Source organism: Saimiri boliviensis, chromosome 4, assembly GCF_048565385.1.
Source record: "Saimiri boliviensis isolate mSaiBol1 chromosome 4, mSaiBol1.pri, whole genome shotgun sequence".
Classification (NCBI taxonomy): domain Eukaryota; kingdom Metazoa; phylum Chordata; class Mammalia; order Primates; family Cebidae; genus Saimiri; species Saimiri boliviensis.
The window spans coordinates 132,409,524-132,431,671 of record NC_133452.1 but is presented as its reverse complement, the minus strand read 5'-3'; the positions used below and the strand labels follow the sequence as shown (position 1 = coordinate 132,431,671).

General features: G+C 42.0%; 1 protein-coding gene and 1 non-coding gene across 3 annotated transcripts in view; one reads left to right on the top strand and one right to left on the bottom strand.

Moving 5' to 3' along the window:
• Window positions 1-22,148, bottom strand: part of LOC101040877 (class I histocompatibility antigen, B alpha chain-like) — a 361,503-nt gene that overhangs the window by 182,838 nt on the left and 156,517 nt on the right. Inside the window, exons 1-4 of one of the 2 annotated variants that reach the window (XM_074398293.1) lie at window positions 1,802-1,960; window positions 1,403-1,672; window positions 886-1,161; window positions 42-317 (exon numbers count right to left, since the gene is read on the bottom strand). The exons of the other annotated variant lie outside the window; for it this stretch is intronic. Coding sequence (XP_074254394.1) covers window positions 42-317; window positions 886-1,161; window positions 1,403-1,672; window positions 1,802-1,865 — 886 coding nt within the window. The 5' untranslated portion in view covers window positions 1,866-1,960. Of the gene's footprint in view, window positions 1-41; window positions 318-885; window positions 1,162-1,402; window positions 1,673-1,801; window positions 1,961-22,148 lie in introns of those variants that run through there. 2 annotated transcript variants of the gene reach the window in all.
• LOC120363014 (U6 spliceosomal RNA) lies at window positions 12,563-12,669 on the top strand. Its single transcript, XR_005578745.1, has one exon. It is a non-coding gene; the product is annotated as a U6 spliceosomal RNA (small nuclear RNA).

The following is a 22,148-nucleotide window of genomic DNA, read 5'->3' as shown; positions in this document are numbered from 1 at the left end:
GACCCCCTCATTATCCTCTCCTTATCCATCCCCCTCCTTACCCCAACTCAGGGTGAGGGGCTCCAGCAGCCCCTCGTGCTGCACATGGCACGTGTATCTCTGCTCTTCTCCAGAAGGCACCACCACAGCTGCCCACTTCTGGAAGGTTCCATCCCCTGCTGGCCTGGTCTCCACAAGCTCTGTGTCCTGAGTTTGGTCCTCCCCATCCCGCTGCCAGGTCAATGTGATATCCGCAGGGTAGAAGCCCAGAGCCCAGCACCTCAGGGTGGCCTCATGGTCAGTGATGGGGTGGTGGGTCAGGTGGGTCTTTGGGGGGTCTGATGGGAAGATTGAGAAAATTCAGGCACTTTGTATCTATCATGGGACACTCCAGCATCATCCATGTGACCATCCTGAGAATGGAAAGGACACCTGGGGTTGGGAAGGGAGCACAGAACCCAGACACCAGCCTGGACACAGGCACCTGTGATAATCTATTGTTTGAAAAGTTCTAGTCTCTGAGGGAAGAAAAGAGACTTCTGGTCCTGACCTCATAGGAGGCTGAGGGACTGAGAAAAGTTGGAATCGGACCTTCAAACACATTGAGTGTGAAGCAGAGAACAAGGCCTGAGAGAAAAAGTCACAGTGCCCAAGGCGGTTGCAGGGGTCAAAGGGGACTCCAATCAGTATTCCAGGGACCACCTTCCCCTCCGTTTTCTCAGAGACGTCGTCCCTTACTTATCCTAGAAAGCAGAGGGGACTCTCAGAGGAAACTCAGGAAAAATGCCATTCTCCATTCAAGGGAGGAAGATATTCTAGCGCTGATCCCATTTCCTCCCCTCCTCTTGGGAGGCCATCCAGAGAGATCTATAGGAGATGGGGAGGGCTTCCCACTGTCCCTGGTACCCGCGCGCTGCAGTGCCTCCTTCCCGTTCTCCAAGAATCTTTTGAGCATCTCCACGCAGTACCCCTCCAGCTGTGCCCGCAACTGCTCTGCATATTTCTCTGCCTCCAACTTGCGCTGGGTGGCCTGAGCCACCGTGTCCGCGGCTGTCCAGGAGCGGAGGTCCTCGTTCAGGGCGATGTGATCCTTGCCGTCGTAGGCTATGCGGCAGTACCCGCGGAGGAGGCGCCCCTCGGGCCCCAGGTTGCAGCCAAACAACGTCTGGAGGGTGTGAGACCCTGGCCCCGCCGTTGCGGTCAGCCCTGCCCACCCAGCCACGCCCCGACCAACCCGCAGGGATTTGGGCCTAAACTGAACATGAAACTGGGTAAAGGCGCCTTGGGGCTCTCTCGGGTCCAGGGTACGGGCGGGTTCTGCAGTTTCAGGGTGGACCTTGGGCCCAGAGACTCAGTAGGACCTGGGCCGTCCATGGAGGATGGGGAGGGGTCGTCACCTGCGCCCCGAGACGGGGTCACTCACCGGCCTCGCTCTGGTTGTAGTAGCTGCGTATGTCCAGCAGTCTCCCTCGGCAAGTCTGTGCGCAGGCCTTGAATCTCTGTGTCTCCCGGTCCCAATACACCGGCCCCTCCTGCTCCGCCCAAGGCGCCCGCGGCTCAGCTCTAGGAATCGCGGCGTCGCTGTCGAACCACAGGAACTGCGTGTCGTCCACGTAGCCCACGGTTATGAAGCGGGGCTCCCCGCGGCCGGGCCGGGACACGGAGATGAGAAAAACGTTCATGGAGTGGGAGCCTGGGGACAAGGAGAGACTGAAATCGCCCGACCCTCCTGTCAGGGCAGCTCTCCAGGTCCTGCGCCCCCGCCGGGCGGGCCCCTAGACCCTCCCCGCAGAGGCCGTTTCCCTCCCGACCCCGCACTCACTCGCCGAGGTCTTGGTCAGGGCCAGGGCCCCTGAGAGCAGGAGAAGGAGGGTTCGGGGCGCCATGACCCCAGCCTCGGCGTCTGGGGAGAATCTGAGTCCAGGTAGTTGACCTGGGGCTTCAGAACGGGGACGTCAGCGACGCTGATTGGCTTATCTAGAAACCCAGCACTCAGTGGGAGCGGGAACTGGGGATAAGCCTAGAGTATCCAGGAGGAAGGACCCCACACAAGTTGGGAGAAGTGAAACTCGGGGGATTGGGGAATCCCCAACGCTGCACTTCCCCAATGCAAACACGCCCCTCGGCGCCTGAGACCCTGAGACTCACACCTGGGACCTGGAATTTGTTCTGATCCCTCTTCTCCTACACCAAGCCTCTTTGTCACACTGTCTACCTGAGTCCTGGCCAAGGATCTGTCTGTGGAAACCAGAGAGAGACCCCCACGCTGCGTCCAGCCCCTTCCCCACCGCTTCCGTTCTGCAATCCCGGACCCTGAACTGGACTCCCTGTCTCCCACCCTTACCTCTCCCCTTGGACTTTTGTGCAAGGAAGCTCACCGCGGGGAACTTGATGCCAGACAGCGAGCTCGCCCTGGGAATGGAGGTGTAGAGACAGGGGTTTTCTCTTTAAACCTGGTGAAGTTTTGCCTTAAGGCACCAGATGGAGGTTCTCATAGAGACCAGTTTCCTTTTTTTTTTATTAATACAGTAGGTAGCACAATATTGATAATCCCTGAATGATTAGAATTCCAATCTGTAAAAGACTTGTGTCAAAACAGCATTACAGTTAAACTCCCAAAGCTCCTAAGTTTTACTTTCCCAGACTATGGATCTGTGGCTCTGGATTGTTGCATTTAAAATTATCTTCATTCCCTAATCACAGTTTTCCTGTGTGAGTCCAGAACATCTCCTGAATACAAAGAAGCAGGTTTGTTACTGTGTATTGAACCGGGAGCCTGTAGTCATCACTCAGAGTTGTGAGTGCTCCATGCAGTCCCAATGCTCTTCACCAGCGCTCAAGCACTGTCTGCTTTTGTGAACTAGACACATGTAAGAAGTGTGCATATTTTATCCGGACACCTGGTATTTTGTAACCCTTTTTTAAAAAATCATAGGGAAGCCATTAGTTTTTAGGAAATCCCACAAAATGTATTAAATACTGAAAGCAAAGAGCCCCCTCCTATGCTCTTCCACTGCTTTAGAATTCTTTCCTCTCTCCTTTTCCTCACTTCCTGCTTCTCCAACCCTTCTCTCTGCCCCTCTCATCCCTCAGATCCTCCTGTCCCCTCAGTTCCCGTTGCCCAGTTACTCTCAAATTGTGGCACTGTAGAGAACAGTTCCTTTTCCCTAAAAACTTTCTTGATGTCCCCTTCTATTTAATCATTGCCTCCCACCCTAACCCCCTTCCCTTTACTCAACAACAGCCCTGCTTTTTGTGACTGCAAGAATGAAATTTCTAGAATTTCATGGACATGCAATCATGTGTAGTCCTTTGTTTGGTCTCCCTTAGCATAACAGTGTTTGAGATGATGCCATTCATTCATTTTTGTTGCTGAGCAGCTGCTGATTGTTGCTGGAATCCCAGTTTACTCATTGGTTTCTCTATTCTCCAGTTGATAGACATGGGGATTACTCCAGTTAGGGTGTGTTATTAATGAAGCCACTATAAATAACTGCTCACAAGTGTAGACTTACATTTTTATTTCTTTTGGATAAATACATATTTGTGGGATTGCTGGGTCATGTGGTAATGGATGGGTAGCTGTATAAGAAATTGCCAAACTGCTTTACAAATTGTCTGCCACATTTTTTGCGTTTGCACCAGCAACATCAGACATTCCTATTTTTTCCATATTCTTGCCATTATTTAGACTTATCATATGTCTTTTTAACTTTACCTATTCTAGGTGTTGTGAGGTGGTTTCTCACTGTGGTTTTAATTTGTACTTCTTGATGACTAGTATTATTTGCTACCTTTTTATGTTCATCTAAGTGACTTATTACAGATATCTTATGAACTATTTCGTGAATTCAGTGATTAATTTCAGAGATTTTTTCCAAATTCCCCAGTGATTTTTTTATATGCAATGAAGCTGGTGACAAAGAAAGACATTTATTTCTTCCTTTTAATCTTTTTTCTTTTAAAATTATTTTTATTTAATAGAGATGAGGTCTCACTATCAGACTGGTCTCAAACTCCTGAACTCAAGTGGTCAGCCTCCCAAGTTGCAGGGATTACAGGTATGACCCACCATGCCTGGTCCTTCTATTGGTCTTTTATTTCATTGTCTTGCCATGTTGCACTGGTTAGGATACCTGTTAGGTGTTTAAACAAGAATGATGAGATGTTTGTTTACAAGGAACTTAAACAAATTTATAAGAAAAAAACCCAGCCCCATAAAGAAGTGGTCAGAGGATATGAACAGACCCTTCTCAGAAGACATTTATGTGGCCAGGAAACGTATTTTAAAAAGCTCAATATCACTGATCATTAGAGAAATGCAAATCAAAACCACAATGACATATCATCTCTTGCTAGTTAAAATGGCAATTATTAAAAAGAAAAAATAGATGCTGGCAAGGCTGTGGAACAATAGGAACACTTTTACACTGCCAGTGGGAATGTAAACTAGTTCAACCATTGTGGAGGACAGTGTGGCCATTTCTCAAAGATCTAGAACCAGAAATACTATTTGACTCAAGAATCCTATTACTGGGCATACACCCAAATGAATATAAATCATTCTACTATAAAGACACATGCACACGTATGTTTACTGCAGTACTATTTACAATAACAAAGACAGGAAACCAAACCAAATGCCCATCAATGATAGACTGGATTAGGATAATGTGGTACATATACACCACAGAATACTACACAGCCATGAAAAGGAATGAGTTCATATCCTTTTCAGGGACATGGATGAAGCTGGAAGCCATCATCCTCTGCAAACTAACACAGGAACAGAAAATCAAACACCAAGTATTCTCACTTCTACGTGGGAGCTGAACAATGAGAATACATGGACACAGGGAGGGGGACATCACACACCAGGGCCTGTTGGGGAGTAGGGATTGAAGGGAGGGAACTTAGAGGATGGGTCGATAGGTGCAGCAAACCACCATGGCAGACTATGTAACAAGCCTGCAGGTTCTGCGTGTGTCCTGGAACTTAAAGTAAAATAAAATAAAATAAATAAAAAAAAGAAAGCGCATGACTTACATGTACACATATGTTTATTCCAGCACTATGCACAATAGCAAAGACTTGAAATCAACTTAAATGTTCATCAATAGTAGACTAGATAAAGAAAATATGGCTGCCTATAATCCCAGCACTTTGGGAGGCCAAACGGGGCAGATCATGAGGTCAGGTAATGGAGACAACCCTGGCCAACATAGTGAAACACCATCTCTATTAAACCAATACAAAAATTAGCTGGACGGGGTGGTGTGCACCTCTAGTCCCAGCTACTTGGGAGGCTGAGGCAGGAGAATTGAACTCGGCAGGCAGAAGTTGCAGTCAGCTGAGATCATGCCACTGCACTCCAGCCTACTGACAAAGTGAGACAACATCTCAAGAAAAGAAGAAGAAGAAGAAGAAGGAGGAGGAGGAGGAGGAGGAGGAGGAGGAGGAGGAGGAGGAGGAGGAGGAGGAGAAAATATACACCATAGAAAACTATACAACCATTTAAAAAAATGAGATCATGTCCTTTGCAGGAACATGGATGGACTTGGAGGCCACTATCCTTAGCAAACTAATGCAGGAACAGAAAACCAAATACCACACGTTCTCACTTATTAGTGGCAGCTAAATGATGAGAAAACATGGACATGTAGAGGGGAACAACACACACTGGGATCTACTTGAGGGTGGAGGGTAGGAGGAGGGAGAGGACCAGGAAAAAGATCTGATGGGTACTCAGGCTTAATGCTTGGGTGGGTAGTAATGGGTACAAAAATAATCTGTACAACAAAACCCCACGACACAAGTTTACCTATATAAGAAACCTACACACATATCCCTTAACTAAAAATAAAAGTTACAAAAAAAAAGAAAGAAAAAAAGAAAGTGCATATATGTAAACTGCATATAGTTTTGTTCTGTGTTTTTTTTTTAAACCAAGTCACACATTTGCTGCTCTTCACTGGAGTGTTGATTCATGTAGGTTTTTGTCATTATTGATGTGATAAATTTTAGGTCCACCACGTTATTTTCCCAGTTTTGGTTTCTCTGTTTCTCCTGTCCTGACCAATGACTTCTTATTAGAAACCATACAAACGAAAGTAGAATAACATCTTTGAAGTGCCGCAAGAATAAAAGGTCACCTAAGAATTTTATATCCAGCACAGACGTCCTTCAAGGAAAAGCAAAATAAGGAGATATTGCAGGTAAAAGAAAAGAGAATTTGTCACCAGCAGATCTGCACAATAACAATGGGTAAAGAAAATTCTTCAGGCTAGAGGCAAATGATACCAGGTAGAAAATGGGATTATCAGAAAAGATGAAGATGATAGAAAATGGTGAATATTGAGTTAAGTGCAAAAGACTATCCTGCTCCCTTCATTCACTCTTACTTTATATACATCAAATTGTTTAAAGATAAGAAAAAGTAAAAAGTTCTTTTTTGTGGGGCTTATAACCTATATAGATACATTACATATAATAGCTATATCATAAAAGTTAAACATTTTATAGAGGATAAATGGTTGCAAGTTTTCTATGTTTATGAGTACTAGTACATTATTGACTGAAAGTGAGCTATGAAATGTTAAGAATGAATTAAATTCTGAAGGAAATTGGGACACACAAAAAATTAAAAAGATCAACAAATCTTTGAGATGGTTTTTTTGGAAAAAAAAAAAAATCTTAGCCAGTCTTGAGTCTCATCATCCTATGATTTCAGAACTATTATGAATACAAAGGTAATCAAAGAACAGTCCTGCCCAGAAAGAGGAGTTATCCATAAACATGGTGGCCCTGGGACAGCTGGCCCTCCCTGCTAGACCTCTTCCACGTGGGCATTTTCTGTAGTGACTCTGTTGCCCTGTTATTCCACTCTATCCAGTGTCCTGACCCAAAAGACAAGGGGTGTCTGCTGCTGTGTCCACACTTGGAGGAGGAAATCTTTTTTTTTTTTTTTTTTTTTTTTTTTTTTTTTTTTTTTTTGAGACGGAGTTTCGCTCTTGTTACCCAGGCTGGAGTGCAATGGCGCGATCTCGGCTCACTGCAACCTCCGCCTCCTGGGCTCAGGCAATTCTCCTGCCTCAGCCTCCTAAGTAGCTGGGATTACAGGCACGCGCCACCACGCCCAGCTAGTTTTTGTATTTTTAGTAGAGATGGGGTTTCACTATGTTGACCAGGATGGTCTCGATCTCTCAACCTCGTGATCCACCCGCCTCGGCCTCCCAAAGTGCTGGGATTACAGGCTTGAGCCACCGCGCCCAGCCCCCTGGAGGAGGAAATCTTGATGGTGTCAGTACAGTACGAGCCAGGATGACAGCACATGCCTGTAATCACATCAATTCAGGATACTAAGGCAAAAGGATCGCTTAAGATCAGGAGTTGGAGACCAGCTTGGACAACATATGAGACCTTCATCTCTAAAAAATAAAATAAAAATAAGTACCCATACCTGGGCGTGGTGGTGAGCACTTAACATTTCCAGGTATTGGGGAGGCTGAGGTGGGAAGATCCCTTGAGCTCATGAATTCAAGACTGCAGTGAGCTATGATTGCACCACTGGACTCCAGTCCAGTCACAGAGGGACATCTTGACTCTAAAAAATACAATGTAAACCTTTGCTCACTATGGTTATTTTAGTTGTTATTTATTCGATGTATATTTTTATTTTATTTTACTGGCAGCACAATAAACCAGGACATGCTGAAACTAGAAATCACATCCACTTTTCAGTGTTAAAAAGCCTAGTTCAAGGAGGTGAGGAGACAGTCCTCATTGGCCTTGAGGATTCAAGGAGAACGAGATGGGCTGGGCAGAAATCTTTTTACTTGGAACCTGGAGGAAGAGCAATGACACCCCTCTCTCCACCTTAAAGCTCATCCTGGACATCCACCTCTTGGGAGCAGAAGCAGCGCAGCAGCGCCACCTGGTGGTCCCTGTGCTTTCTTTTGCAGATCACGCACAGCCCTGAGATCCACTTCTTTGCACTTGGGATTTCTTCACTGAACACCAGGTTGAATCAACTTTCCTGTAAAGCAAAAGAAGCGTGAGGTTGCTGGGGGAGGAATGGTGTCATCTCCACCTTTGGCAAGATCCATGTCACCTGTTCAGGGGAAGGGCCAGGCCTTACTCTCCATGCAGAGAGTAGGCTCTGGCCATGAAGGCACCTGTGGAAAGGTGAGGACCAGCTCCCTCTACACTGATGACCAAGAACCTACAGTCGGCGGGGAAGACTTCCCTTCAGCTGTGTCCTATCAGATTTTTCCAAAAGTCAAGGAATAAACCTGTATATTGCCTCTGGTGATGTGAGCTGCATGCACACTTAGAAGTAAGGTAACCCTGCTGGGGGTCCTAGGGTTGCTGGTTGTTCTGGATGCTCCGTGTCCAGAGAGGAAAACGCGGAGGAGGCTTTCTGCAAAAAAGGAACCATACTTTATAAATTATTTTTTCATTAGCCTTTGTGTCAGACAATAAAATATAGGACTCCGAAAGGAAAAAAACCTGTCTAAAATTTGTGTCCTTTAATAAAAAGTAAACACCCATTAACCACCAGGGATAGAGGTTTAGGGGGGCAAACCAGAAGTCCCATCATTTGCCCCAGTCTAGCGGTAAACTCTTTTCTCTTCTGACTTTTATGATCATCACTTCTTTGTTCTATTTTATAATTTTATCATCTAAAATTGTAATTTAGTTTTACCTTTAGAAATATGCTTTGTTCTCTTTTATTCTATAGATTCTCCTTGAAATGTACATTGTGTGGTAGAGCTTCCTGTAGTGTGTATTTTGCTGATTGCTCCCCAAGGCATAGTTGAATCTGTATTTCTATTACCTGTATGGCCTCTAAATTGGTAATTGGCCATGGAGGTTAGCTGAGATTCAGACTTGATTTATTTTTCACTTGGACTTCTTTGATGGTACTGGATTCTGTTCTTCCATCAAGAGGAAGAACCAAACATTAGTTTTTTCTTGTATTGTGTTATTAATTGTCATTGCTACTCAATGGTTAAATCTGTTAATTCATGATGGATTGCAAAAGAGTTATTATAGTCTAAGTCTCTCATTCCTTCTTCACTTATCTAATAATTTCTAAAGTAAGAGATTTACCTCCTCTACTATTGGTTTACTACTAAAAGCTTGTTTTTTGAGAGACTAAGACAAGCATCTACTCACCTATGACCTAGCAATTGCACTCTTAGTTATGAACCAATAGAAATGTGTGTATATGTGTACCAAAATATATAAAAATATTATTTATAGCAGCACCATTTTTAGGATCTGGATACAAAACAATTGTCTATCAATAGTGAAGGGATGAGAAGTGTGAGCTATTATAAAGTGGAGTGTTGGACAGTCATGGGAGTGAATAGGCTACGACCACACACATCAAGATGGTGAGACCCAGGGATATGATGGTGACTACATAATACCATTCAACTAGAACTGGCAGAAGTAATCTGTGTTAAGAATCAAGAGTGGACTTCTGCCAAGATGGCCGAATAGGAACAGCTCCGGTTTGCAGTTCTCAGCGAGAGCAAGCCAGAAGGCGAGTGATCTCCACATTTCCAGCTGAGGTTGGGTTCATCTCATTGGGACTGGTTAGACAGTGAGTGCAGCCCAAGGAGGGCAACTGAGGCAGGGTGGGGTGTCGACTCACCCGGGAAGCCAAGGAGCTGGAAAACTCCCTCTCCTAGTCAAGGGAAGCCATTAGGAACTTTTATGGACACTCTAGCACTCTTGCTCATATACTGCTCTTTTCCCAAGGTCTTCACAACCCGCAGACCAGGAGATTCCTTCTGGTTCATACAACACCAGCTCCCTGGGTTTCCAGCACAAAACCGGGTGGCTGTTTTAGCCACAGCAGTTTTCTTTTTTTTTTTTTTTTTTTTTCTCATACCCCCATGGCACCTGGAACTCCAGCGAGACAGAACCACTCATTCCCCTGAAGAAAAGGGAGCTGAAGCCAGGGAGCCAAGTGATCTGGCTTAGCGGGTCCCACCTCCAGGAAGACCAGCAAGCTAAGGTCCACTGGCCTGAAATCCTCACAGCCAGCACAGCAATCTGAGCTCAACCTGGGACATGAGCTCGGTGGGAGAAAGGGGTGTCCCCCATTGCTGAGGCTCAGGTAGGTGCTTTTAACCTTGCCCGTGTAAACAAAGCCCCTGGGAAGTTTACACAGCAACTGAGCAGAGCCCACAGCAGCTCAGCAGCGCCTCTGCAGGCACACGGTGACTAGACTCCCTTCTTGCTGGGCAGGGCATCTCTGAAAAAAAGCGGTAGCCTGTCAGGAACTTATTTTAAAAAGCTCCTACCTTCCTGGGACATAGTACCTGAGAAAAGGGGTGGTTGTGGGTTCTGCTTCAGCAGGCTTAAATATCCCTGTCCAGCAGCTCTGAAGAGAGCAACAGATCTCCCAGCACAGCACTTGAGCTCTGATAAGGAACAGACTGCCTCCTCATGTGGCTTCCTGACCCCCATTTATCCTGACCGGGAGACACGTCATACAGGAGAGCTCTGACTGACATCCGGCAGGTACCCTTCTGAGATGAAACTCTACCAGAGGAAGGTACAGGCAGCAATCTTTGCTGTTCTGCAGGCCCCACAGGTGGTGACTTCCAGGCAAGCAGGGTCCGGAGTGGACCCCTAGCAAACTTCAGCAGGCCTGTAGCTGAGCGGCCTGATTGTTAGAAGGAATACTAAAAAGCAGAAAGAAATAGCTTCAAATCAACAGAAAGGACATCCACTCAGAGACCCCATCCAAAAGTCACCAACTCCAAAGACCAAAGGTAGATAAATCCACGAAGATGGGAAGAAACCAGCACAAAAATGCTGAAATCACCAAAAACCAGAACACCTCTTCTTCTCCAAGGGATCACAATTTCTCACCAGCAAGGGAACAAAACTGGATGGAGAATGAGTTTTATGAATTGACAGAAGCAGGCTTCAGAACGTAGGTAATAAATAACTTCTCCTAGCTAAAGGAGCATGTTCTAACCTAATGCAAGGAAACGAAGAACCTTGAGAAAAGGTTAGATGAAATGCTAACTAGAAAAACGACTTGATGGAGCTGAAAAATCAAGAGTGTCTACTCTAGGGTGGTTCATGACAAAGTAGGCCCCAAAGTTGTTTCCGGGAAGCGGTGGCTGCTGTACTTTGATGTGGGTGTTGTTTGCTTGAGTGTTCACTTTGTGAAAATCCACTGTCCATTTGTGGATTGTCCTCCTTTCTCCATGCATGTTGTGCTTCACTCAAATAGACATTTCTGGTGTTTTGAAGCAATTCTATCTACAGTAAGACAAACCGCTCCTACTGCACATCCTTGGAAATGCTGCATTGAAAACAATGAGTGCAATTTTTTTAAATTCCGGGAAATAAATACATATAAAGAAGAGGATCTACAACAAGAGCAGTAGGACCCAGAGCAGACACCAGGACAGCTTTGGAAATGGCTGTCGAGCCAGGAACTAGGAATCAAAACCCAAACAGGCCCATGGGAGGTGGAGAATGTGAAATGATGCCCCAGTAGTGCATGAATGAATGAGTCATGGGCAGTGGCTCATGGCTTGGCTGGCCAGGCACCAATTTGAAGAAAACAGAGTTGGAAAATTGGGAGGTGGAGGAGAGAGGTACACACAGACCTCTTCCCATAGGCAGAGTGTGTGAATATAGTGGTTGTGTGTGGAAGCCTCCCAGAGGGTCTTTAGGGGATGGAGCTCCCTGTAATAAGGTGGGAAAGATGGCTTGATGGATGAGGGCACTCAGGCATAGAGGTTTTGATCATGGAGTCCCTGCACAAAATGGCCATGATGGCTGGGAAGGACAATGCACAGGCACAGCAATTGAGTCAACACTCACCCAGGATAACCCGGCAGCTGCCACTGTTGAGGGCCCAGCATGCCAAAAGCAGCTGTTTATTTGGAGAAAAACATAAAACAGGCAGTGGTAATTAAGAATAAAATAGGATTATGACACATAAATATGCAACTAAAGATACAGTAGAGGTTTAAGTAATTGTGAAACAATGAACAAGATTATGTCAACTGGAAGAACTTACTACAAGTAAAGAAGTTAAAATGGTTGCAAAACTTTATTTCTCTTCAGGCATATCCAGAATGTTTTACAGGTAAGTTCTGCCAAATCTTCGAAGAAGGTTACTGAACTTATACATAATATTCAAGAGAATGAGGAAACATGGAGAAAGTGAGTGAACTCATTATTGTTTGTGCATAAATCACATAGATTCTAAAGCCAGCTATGGAATACATAAGAGAAAAGCATGCTAGGATAATCACTTCTAAGCAATTAGATGTAAAAATACTGAGAAAAATAGTAGTAGACTGTGTCCACCAATGAGCTGTAAACAAATTAAATATCCTGCCCAGATTGTAAGAATGCAAGAATCCCAAGAATGCAAGAATATTTAAACTTTAACTCTGTAATGCATTTTACCACTTAATTAAAGAATAAAAGGCAGAGATAATCACATTTCACTAGACTCAAAAACTACTGCAGGTGAAATCCAGCCCTCCCTCTCACCCACATTTCCTCTGTTAGCTCCACTCTTTAAAACTTGTGATCAGTGCTCACTTTGGCAGCACATAGATTAAAACTGGGGCAATACAGAGAAGATCCGTATGGCCTCTGCACAATGGTGATACACAAATTTTTGAAGTATTCTATATTTTTAAACTCAATAAATTAGGTATTGAAGAAACATACCTCAAAGTGATAAAAGCTAACCCACAACCAGTATCATACTTAATGGGCAGAAGCTGGAAGCATTCCCCTTTAACACCAGCATGAGACAAAGATACCCTCTCTCACCACTCCTATTCAACATAGTATTAGAAGTTCTGGTCAGGGCAATCAGGTAAGAGAAAGAAAGGATATTCAAATAGGAAGAGAAAAAGTCAAATTGCTTTTGTTTGCAAATGACATGATCCTGTATCTAAAAAATCCAATTTTCTCAGCAGAAAAGCTTCTTAAGCTGAGAAATAACTCCGGTAAAGTCTCAGGATACAAAATCAGTGTGCGAAAGTCATAAGCATTCCTATACACCAATGACAGACAAGCAGAGAGTCAAATCATGAATAAACTTCTATTCAAGGTCGCAAAAAACAGAATAAGATGCCTAGGAATGCAGCTAACAAGGGAATTGAAGAACCTCTTCAAAGAGAACTACAAACCTCTGCTCAAGGAAATCAGAGATGACACAAACAAATGGAAAAAGACTCCATGTTCACGGATAGGAAGAATCAATATTGTGAAAATGGCCACATTGCCCAAACTAATGTATAGATTCAATGCTATTCTTATTAAACTACCATTGACGTTTTTCATAGAATTAGAAGAAATTATTTTAAAATTCATATAGAACCAAAAAAGATTGTGAGCCAAGACAATCCTAAGCAAAAAGAACAAAACTGGAGATATCATGCTACTAGACTTTAAACTATACTACAAGGCTACAGTAACCAAAACAGCATCATACTGGTACAAAAACAGGCACACAGACCAATGGAGCAGAATAGACAACTCAGAAATAGACTGCACATGTACAACTATGTGCTCTTTGACAAACCTTACCAAAACAAGTAACCAGGAAAATATTTCTTATTTAATAAGTAGTGCTGGGAGAACTGGCTAGCGATATGCAGAAAATTGAAACTGGGCCCCTTTCTTACACATTGTACAAAGATTAGCTAATATGGATTAAAGACATAAATGTAAAACCCAAAACCATAAAAACCCTAGAAGAAAATCTAGACAATATCATTCAGGACGTAGGAACAGTCAAAGATTTCACAACAAAAACATGAAAAGCAATTGGAACAAAAGCCAAAATTGGCAAATGGGATCTAATTAAACTAAAGGGCTTCTGCACAGCAAAGCAAACAATTACCAGAATGAACAGACAATGTACAAAGTTGGGGGGAAAACTGCAATATATCCATCTGACAAAGGTCTAATATCCAGAATCTCCAAGGAACTTAAATAAATTTACAAGAAAAAAAACAACCCCATTAAAAAGTGGACAAAGGACATAATCAGACAGTTCTTAAAAGAAGACTTTCTAAAAGAAGACAGCTAACCTATGAAAAAAAGCTCCTCATCACTGACCATTAGAGAAGTGCAAATCAAAACCACAGTGAGATACCATCTCACACCAGCCATAATGGAGATTATTAAAAAGTCAAGAAATAGATGCTGGTGAGTTTCCAGAGAAATAGGAGTGCTTTTACACTGTTGGTGGGGATGTAAACTAGTTCAACCATTGTGGAAGACGATGTGACCATTCCTCAGAAATTGAGAACCAGAAATGCTATTTGACCCAGCAATCCCATTACTGGGTATACACACAAAGGAATATAAATCATTATATTACAAAGATACATGCTCATATATGCTCATTGCAGCACTAGTCACAATAACAATGACATGGAATCAACCCACATGCCCATCAATGATAGACTGGATAAAGAAAAATGTGGCACACATACACCATGGAATACTATGCAGCCATAAAAAGGAATCATCATGTTAATTGCAGGGACATGGATGGAGCTGGAAGCCATTATCCTCAGCACACTAATTCAGATACAGAAAAACAAATAAACAACTACAGCATGTTCTCACAAATGTGAGCTGAATAATGAGAACACATGAACACAGGTAGGGGAGAAACACACAGTGGGGCCTGTCATGGAGTAGCTTCGGGGAGGGAGAATATTAGGGAAAATAGTTATGCATGCTGGGCTTAATACCTAGATGATGGTGTGATAGGTGCAGCAAACTACCATGGCACACATTTGTGTATGTAACAAACCTGTACATCTTATACACGTACCCTGGAATTTATAATAAAAATTAAAATAAAAGAAGAACTTGTGATCAGATTGGGCACGCCAAGATAATCCAAAATAATCTCCCCATCACAAAGTCCAAACCCTTAATCATATCTGTAAGTCCCTTTTGTTCTGTAAGGTAACATATTTAAAAGTTCTGGGGCTTAAGGTTTGGATATATTTGTGAGGTTATTATTCTGGGTTTCACAGTGAATATGACGGCTGAATAAGGTTTAACACTGTTAAATTCCTAGAACATGGAAAGAGAGTAAACAGCAGGAGGCATTCCATAAAGAGATTATGGTTAAAGATTAAGCAAATGTATGCATAACCCTGTGAATGAAAGAGAACAACATCCACTCATGCTGCCCTGGAGTGTCAGATGCTAAAGACAAATGAGCTTAAAGGTAGCTTAAAGGTAGACACAGCAGAAACGCAGATCATCTGAACATCAGCTGGGTTGGAATGTAGCTGATTTCTCCTAATTACCTATAGCAACCAGAAGAAAGAGCATCATAGAAGAGCTCAGGGAAAAGCAATGTGAAAGGAGAAATTTGTGGCTGGCAAATCCATCTTTCAAGAATAAGAGTAAAATAAGGACATTTTTATTTAATTGGGACCATTGGTTTATTGGCAAAATTCCTACTCTGAAAATATTTAGGTCATAAAATATGGATGGAAGGAAGGAAGGAAGGAAGGGAAGGAAAAAGAAAAGGGAAAGAAAGAAAGGAAAGAAAGAAAGAAAGAAAGAAAGAAAGAAAGAAAGAAAGAAAGAAAGAAAGAAAGGAAGAAAGAGAGAGAAAGAAAGAAAGAAAAAGAAAAGAGAAGGAAGGAAGGAAGGAGAAAGAAAGAGGTAATCATAGGTACATGTAAATCAATATTGTCTTTATAAAATATTCATAATGTAGAGTTCGAATGAAAAAATAATGTAAAGTACTTAATATGTTGTTTTATTATCTTCTTATCCATCTTCCCATCCCTACCTAGGCTGTGCCATCCATGAGGTCTGAGGAAGTTTGATTTCTTTTTCTGAGACTCCAGTCCATGGAGTACAGTACCCAGAATAAGGCAGGGGATTGATGAATGTTTACCAAGTAAAAATGTTTCCTGGAGATAATTAACAGGCCAGGAATTGTGATGCATAAGAACAATTCAAAACCAGCTGAGGGGAGTGACATCAGAGAACGTGGTGGCATAGGAAACTCCAGGAGTCCAGCCCAACACAAGAGGGATGGCACAAGAGACAATGTACTTGTGAAACAGCGCACACACAGACACACACACAATCTTGAGGAGAGTTGTTAAAACACATATTCCTGGACTCCACCAACAGGTATTCTGATTGGGTTCACAATCAAGTGTATTGAAACTCTGAAAAATCTTCAAAGATTTATAGCACCCAAGTGAAGGCAGAAAATAAAAATAACTGGAATGCAATAGCAGAGCTTAATAGGATCACAACTTACCCTTGGCCCATTTCTCCTTCTCCAGGTCATCAGTGTTCTTGAATACAGCAGCCTGGGTTCTCAGCTTGGGTTCCTGGTGCCAGATGGAGCTGAGCAGATCTTGCTCTCAAAGAATTCTTTTTGTGAATGTGTGTGTGTGTGTGTGTGTGTGTGTGTGTGTGTGTGTGTGCTGTTGGGCAACTCCCTGAAGGATGAACAGAAATTTTGCGTTTTCCCCCTACTTTTATCTGTCTCAGGGCAGAGAATGAGCCAAGCTAGAGAGCATTTGATAAAAAATAAAATAAAAAGCTTTTAAAACCCAATAAGTCTGCATCTACCTCTGCAGAAAAAAAAAATTCAATTGAGGAAAGTAATAGATATGCAGAAAAGACTGGAAGGGAAAGATGGGAGTGAGATGCTCTGGGGAAGTAAGGTTTTGGAAAGCTTCCATATTCCTGGGAAAGTAGATAGCCTTGTAAATGCCTAGTGAGGGGCACAAGCTCACAAGGCACCCAAGAAGCTCCCCTGTTCACACCTCTAGCTGACTGCCAATAGCTGGATAAGCAAGAAGTAAAGGCAAAGGCAGAGTTGTAAACTGCCCAACTGACTGCTGAAGGCATGACCCCGAGACACCCACAAAGCCTGGGTGAAAAGACTGAAAATTTTTTCTTCTTGGCTCAAGACATTTAAGGAAATCTCTGTGAAAACACTAGAATACCACTGAGCTAAAAGAACAGAGACTTCAGTGACTACACACAATAAAGAATACAGTCTGTACAAAAATAGTTTAGAATATATAATTTTCAGAGTTACCACATTATATCAAAATGTTTAGTTTTCTACTTCAAAAAACATGAAAGTATGACCCATCCACAGGAAAAGCAATGGACATAAATTGTTCCTGAAGAATGCCAAGCACTGGACTGACTTACTAGATAATGACTTTAAATGAACTGTCTTAAACATGGTCAAAGAGCTGAAGGAAACCATGGACAAATAACTAAAGAAAATCAGGAAAACTACATTTCACTAAATGGTGAAAATCAATACACAGGTAAAAACTGTGAAAAAGAACCAAATGAAATTCTGGAGCTGAAATGTACAGGAAGCAAAATGGAAGATTTACTGGAGGGCTTTAATAGCAGATTTCAGTATGCAGAATGAAGAATCAGTAAAAGCAAACATAAGTCAATTGAAATTGTCCCATTTGAGGAGCAGAAGGGAAAAAGTATGAAGAAAAATCAACAGAAGAGATGTGAGAGGCAACATCAAGCATATGCATTTCGGGAGTCCCCAGAAGAGAGAAGAAAGAAGTGGGGAGAAAGAATATTTGAAGAAATAAAGACTCCAAACTTCTGAAATTTTATTAAAAACGGGAATCTGGTTATCCAACATACTCAAACTTTTAGAGCAGCATAAATTAAAAGGTGTCCACACTGAGAGACATTATAATCAAACTGTCAAAAGTAAAAGACAAACACAGCATCTTGAAAACAAGAGAAGGGACACATTGAGTACAAGGATCCTCCATGAGATTAACAGCCAACTGTTCTTCAGAAACCATGGAATTCAGAAGACATTGGCAGGACAAATTTAAAGTTCAGGATAAACAAACAAACAAACAAAAACCCTGTCAACTGTTAGTTGTATATCTGGCAAAACTCTCCTTCTGAAATAATGGAGAAATTCAGAGATTCACTGGTAAAGAAAAGCTGATGGCATTTGTCTCTGCTAAACCTATTTTACAATTAATGCTCAAAGGAGCCTTTTAGTTAGTGCTGAATAAAAGGATATTAGATAGCAACTTGAAGCCATATGAAACAAAAAAGTACACAGCTAAAAGTAACTTCATAGGTAAAAAGAAAAGCAAGTATTGCAGGGGACAGGGGGTGGTTTGTAACTCCTCTATTCTTCTCTATTTAATGTAAAAGAAAATGCCCATCAGCTGATAGAAAAAAATGTAATCTATTCTGCAATGGAATAGTATTTGATCATAAAAGGAATAATGTATCAATACATGCTACAACTTGGATGAACCTTGAAAACATGTCAAATGAAAGGAGTCAGTCACAGAAGGCCATATATTGCATGATTCAGTTTGTGTAAAATACTCAGAAGAAGTAAATCTAGAGAGGCAGAAACTGGGTTAATGGTGACAGGGGCTGGTGGCAGGGGAGAGTGGAAGGTGACTGCTTAATGGGTACAGTTTCCTTCCAGGGTGATGAAATGGCTCTGGAACTCTACAGTGATGATGGCTACATAACATTGTGAATATTACTGCATTGTACACTTAAATGGTTACAATGGTAAATTTTGTCTTTATGTGTATTTTATCACAATAAAAAAGAGGCTGGCAAATATATTCCAAGTTTGCTTGGGAATCTGCCCACCTGTCTTTTCCCCTTGGGATTTCATCTCCTATTCAGAGCTCACCCTTGCTCTTCTACAAGTAGAAAGCATCCTTTCAGAACATGGTCCAAGATGAGGCAGGTCCAAATCCCAAAATGACTGTCTTGAATCTAGATGCTCAGATGCAACTCTGGGGCTAACTTCAGGGGCAGTTTCCAAACAAGATGACTGACTGGGAGGGGCAATGTTTGGATTTAATGTTAGGGAAATTATGTTTGCATTTCTAAAAAGGATCCTGCTTACCAGTGAATATATGATTTTTGTCTGAGTAGTATGGAGTTCTCATCAGAGGAATGAAAGACATGACTGACCCACCCATCCGCCACCCTAGGAAGTAGTTAGACTTTACCCTTTGCCCATTCTTCAGTTGTATCCCACAAGACGTGGACCCTCTACAAGTGTGACTATTCCTGGGTTTCAGCTCTTCTGCTGTTGAGGAGTCTCCACTGGTGTGGCTCTTGCCTAGATGGGCTCTGCAGGAGGCTGAGTGTCTCCTAATTCTCAAGGATGACATTCAGTGAACCCAGACAAAGCCTCAAAGTTTTCAGGTGCTCAGATTTTCATCTGAGAAATAAAAGAATCCACCTCTGTCTTTCAGGTGTAGTGGCAATTATATATATTGAATACATTGCATATAATTATATATAAGTGTGTGTGTGTGTGTGTGTGTGTGTGTACACACACACACACATGCAGGGCCACACATATGACAATCAGTAGTCTATATATTGATGGTGTTCTTAGTGTTGCCTTTATTGCTCAGCTGAACTCTATAACCAAAAATTGGATCATGGATTGTGAAGGAGGAACTCATTTCTTCTCTCTGGTGGAGCCCTCAGTAGGCACTTCTGTCCTTTGGGTTCAAATGAGAAAGTAGCTTTAGCTTGAGGCAGGAAGAAGATCTGGACTACTATTGTTTTACTATTATTATTATTATTACAGAGATAAGATCTTGCTATGTTGCCCAGGCTGGAGTGCAGTGACTATTCACAGCTGCGATCATAGTGCACTGCATCCTTGAACTTCTGGGCTCTAGCAATGTTCCTGCCTCAGCCTCCTGAGTGGCTGGGACTACAGGTGCATGTCACCATGTCTGGCCTTATTTCATTGTTATTTTATTTCAAATATTTTATTTTTAATGTTAAAATATACGTTTTATATTATAAAAGTGAAACTCTATTTGATTACAGAAGACTTTAAAATGCACAGATAGATGGAAACGTATCACGTAAGCCTTTCTTTAAAAACTCACTGCTATTATATTGTTGAACCTTTGTAGACTGCAGCACAAATGGTGGTCCCTGGAGCTGTCTTGTGCAGTGGTGCTGATTTTCATTTTGTATATATTTTTATATATGCTGTAATTTTACAAAGTTGCATTCATATGTTGTGAGTTATCTTGGATATTGCTTTTTAATGTCTTATTATACAGGTCGTTTTCCATGTTATAAGCCCTGCATAAAGTTTATACACTTTTACAAGCCACATCCATTTCAGATAAGAAGTTGTAACCCAACTTCTTTTGGATCTACTTGCTTTCATTTTGTCTTGTTGTAAATAATGTTTTGAAAGCATCTTTAGATAGAAAGATTCTTCTACATTTGGAATTTTTAAAAAACTCATAGACTATTCAAATGATAAATATTAGGTCACAGACTTTTAAACATTTCTAAATCTTTTCATACACATTGTCACATTGCTTCACTGAATCGTTGTACTGACGTATTCCACCTCACCCTCCAAGACATGCTAGGACTCAAGGCTATTTACTGATCTGGATCACAGAGCGGTGTTGGGGGTAAATGTTAAGTGAAATCACAGGGTCTTTAGGGCAACCACCTTAAAGAAGACCATTACCTTTTCATCGGGCAAAGCTGGATTAACTTCACCAAATGTAGTTGAATATAACTGGTAAATAATTCTCAGCAGAATTTAGGAGTTTGGTGTCTTTAGCTTCAACAGGACCTGCTCAGATGTCCCCATTCCAATTTTCAGCATCCCATTTATTCCCAATCAATGCCTTCACTGAAATAACAGATATTCTTTGAGATCGGGATTTGTTTGTGTTTTAATTTAGCCACCCACAGGATGAGACTCTGGGGCTTATTTTTCAGGAATAAAAATAATCTCCTGTAGCTACAGGAGATTAAGATTCCATTCAAAGGAATCACAAAAACTTTTAGGAAATTTATATGGCTCATGAGCTGGAAGTTTGCAGCCCTGAGTTCACGTTTTCCTTTCCCCAATTCATCCAGCACAATTGGTAGCAATCAGCCAATCACCTTATACTTGCTAGTTTAACAAAGTCTTCTAAGGTCTCAAATGCATGGTCACCCAGATCTTATACGTATTTGATTAGGTCTATCTGATGGTGATATTCTGAGTATTAGCACTCTGTACTACTGGAAATAGGGTCATTTGTGCCTTTAAATCTAAATACATTATAGAACCAATTCAAGAACACCCTCCTCACCACCACTACACCAAAATTCAGTAAATTTATTCTCAAAATTCTGTTCCAGTGTCCCTGTGACCCAGAAAGCTGGGCTGTGCATGATCTGAGGCCTGGCAGACCAAGGACAGCTGGCTCAGCTGGGTGCACTATGCACTGGTGGGTCAGCAGCCCACAATGCTCCTGGGTTTATGGGCACCAAGCCCATTCCAGAGTGGCACACACTGAGTAGGGCTCCAGCCAGCATTATGTTGAATAAAAGTGATAAAATCTGGCATCTTGTTTTGTTCCAGTTCTTAGAAGAAAGACTTTTAAATATTCTCTGTTCAGTGTGATATTAGCTGTGAGTTTGTCATACGAAGCCTTTATTATTTGAGTTACGTTTCTTCTATCCCTAGTTTGTGGAGGGTTTTTATCATGGGGATGTTGAATTTCACCAAATGCCTTTTCAGCACCTATTGAAATGACCATGTGGTTTTTGTTTTTGGTTCTGTTAATGAGATGAATCTTGTTTATTGATTTGTAAATATTGAAGCATCTTTGCATCCCTGGGATGAATCCCACTTAATCATGGTGCATGATCTTTTTAATGTGTTGTTGAGTTTGATTTGCTGGTATTTTGTTGTAATTTTTTTGATTTTATGTTGATCTGGGATATTGGCCTGTGGCTTTCTTTTATTGTGTCCTTGTATGCTTTTGATATCAGGGTAATCCTAGCCTCATAAAATGAGTTTGAAAGCATTCCCTCCACTTCAAATTTTTCTGAATAGTTTGAGTAGAATTAGCATTAATTCTTTAAATGTTTGCTCTAATTCAGCAGTGAAGCTATCTGGCTCTGGGCTTATCTTTAATGACAGATATTTATTATGGCTTTGATCTCATTACTCATTATTGCTTTGTTGCTGTTTTCTGTTTCTTCATGGTTCAATCTTGTAGGTGGTGTACCTAAGGAATGTATCCATTTCTTTGAGGTTTTTCAATTTGTTGGCATATAGTAGTTCATCATAGGCTCCG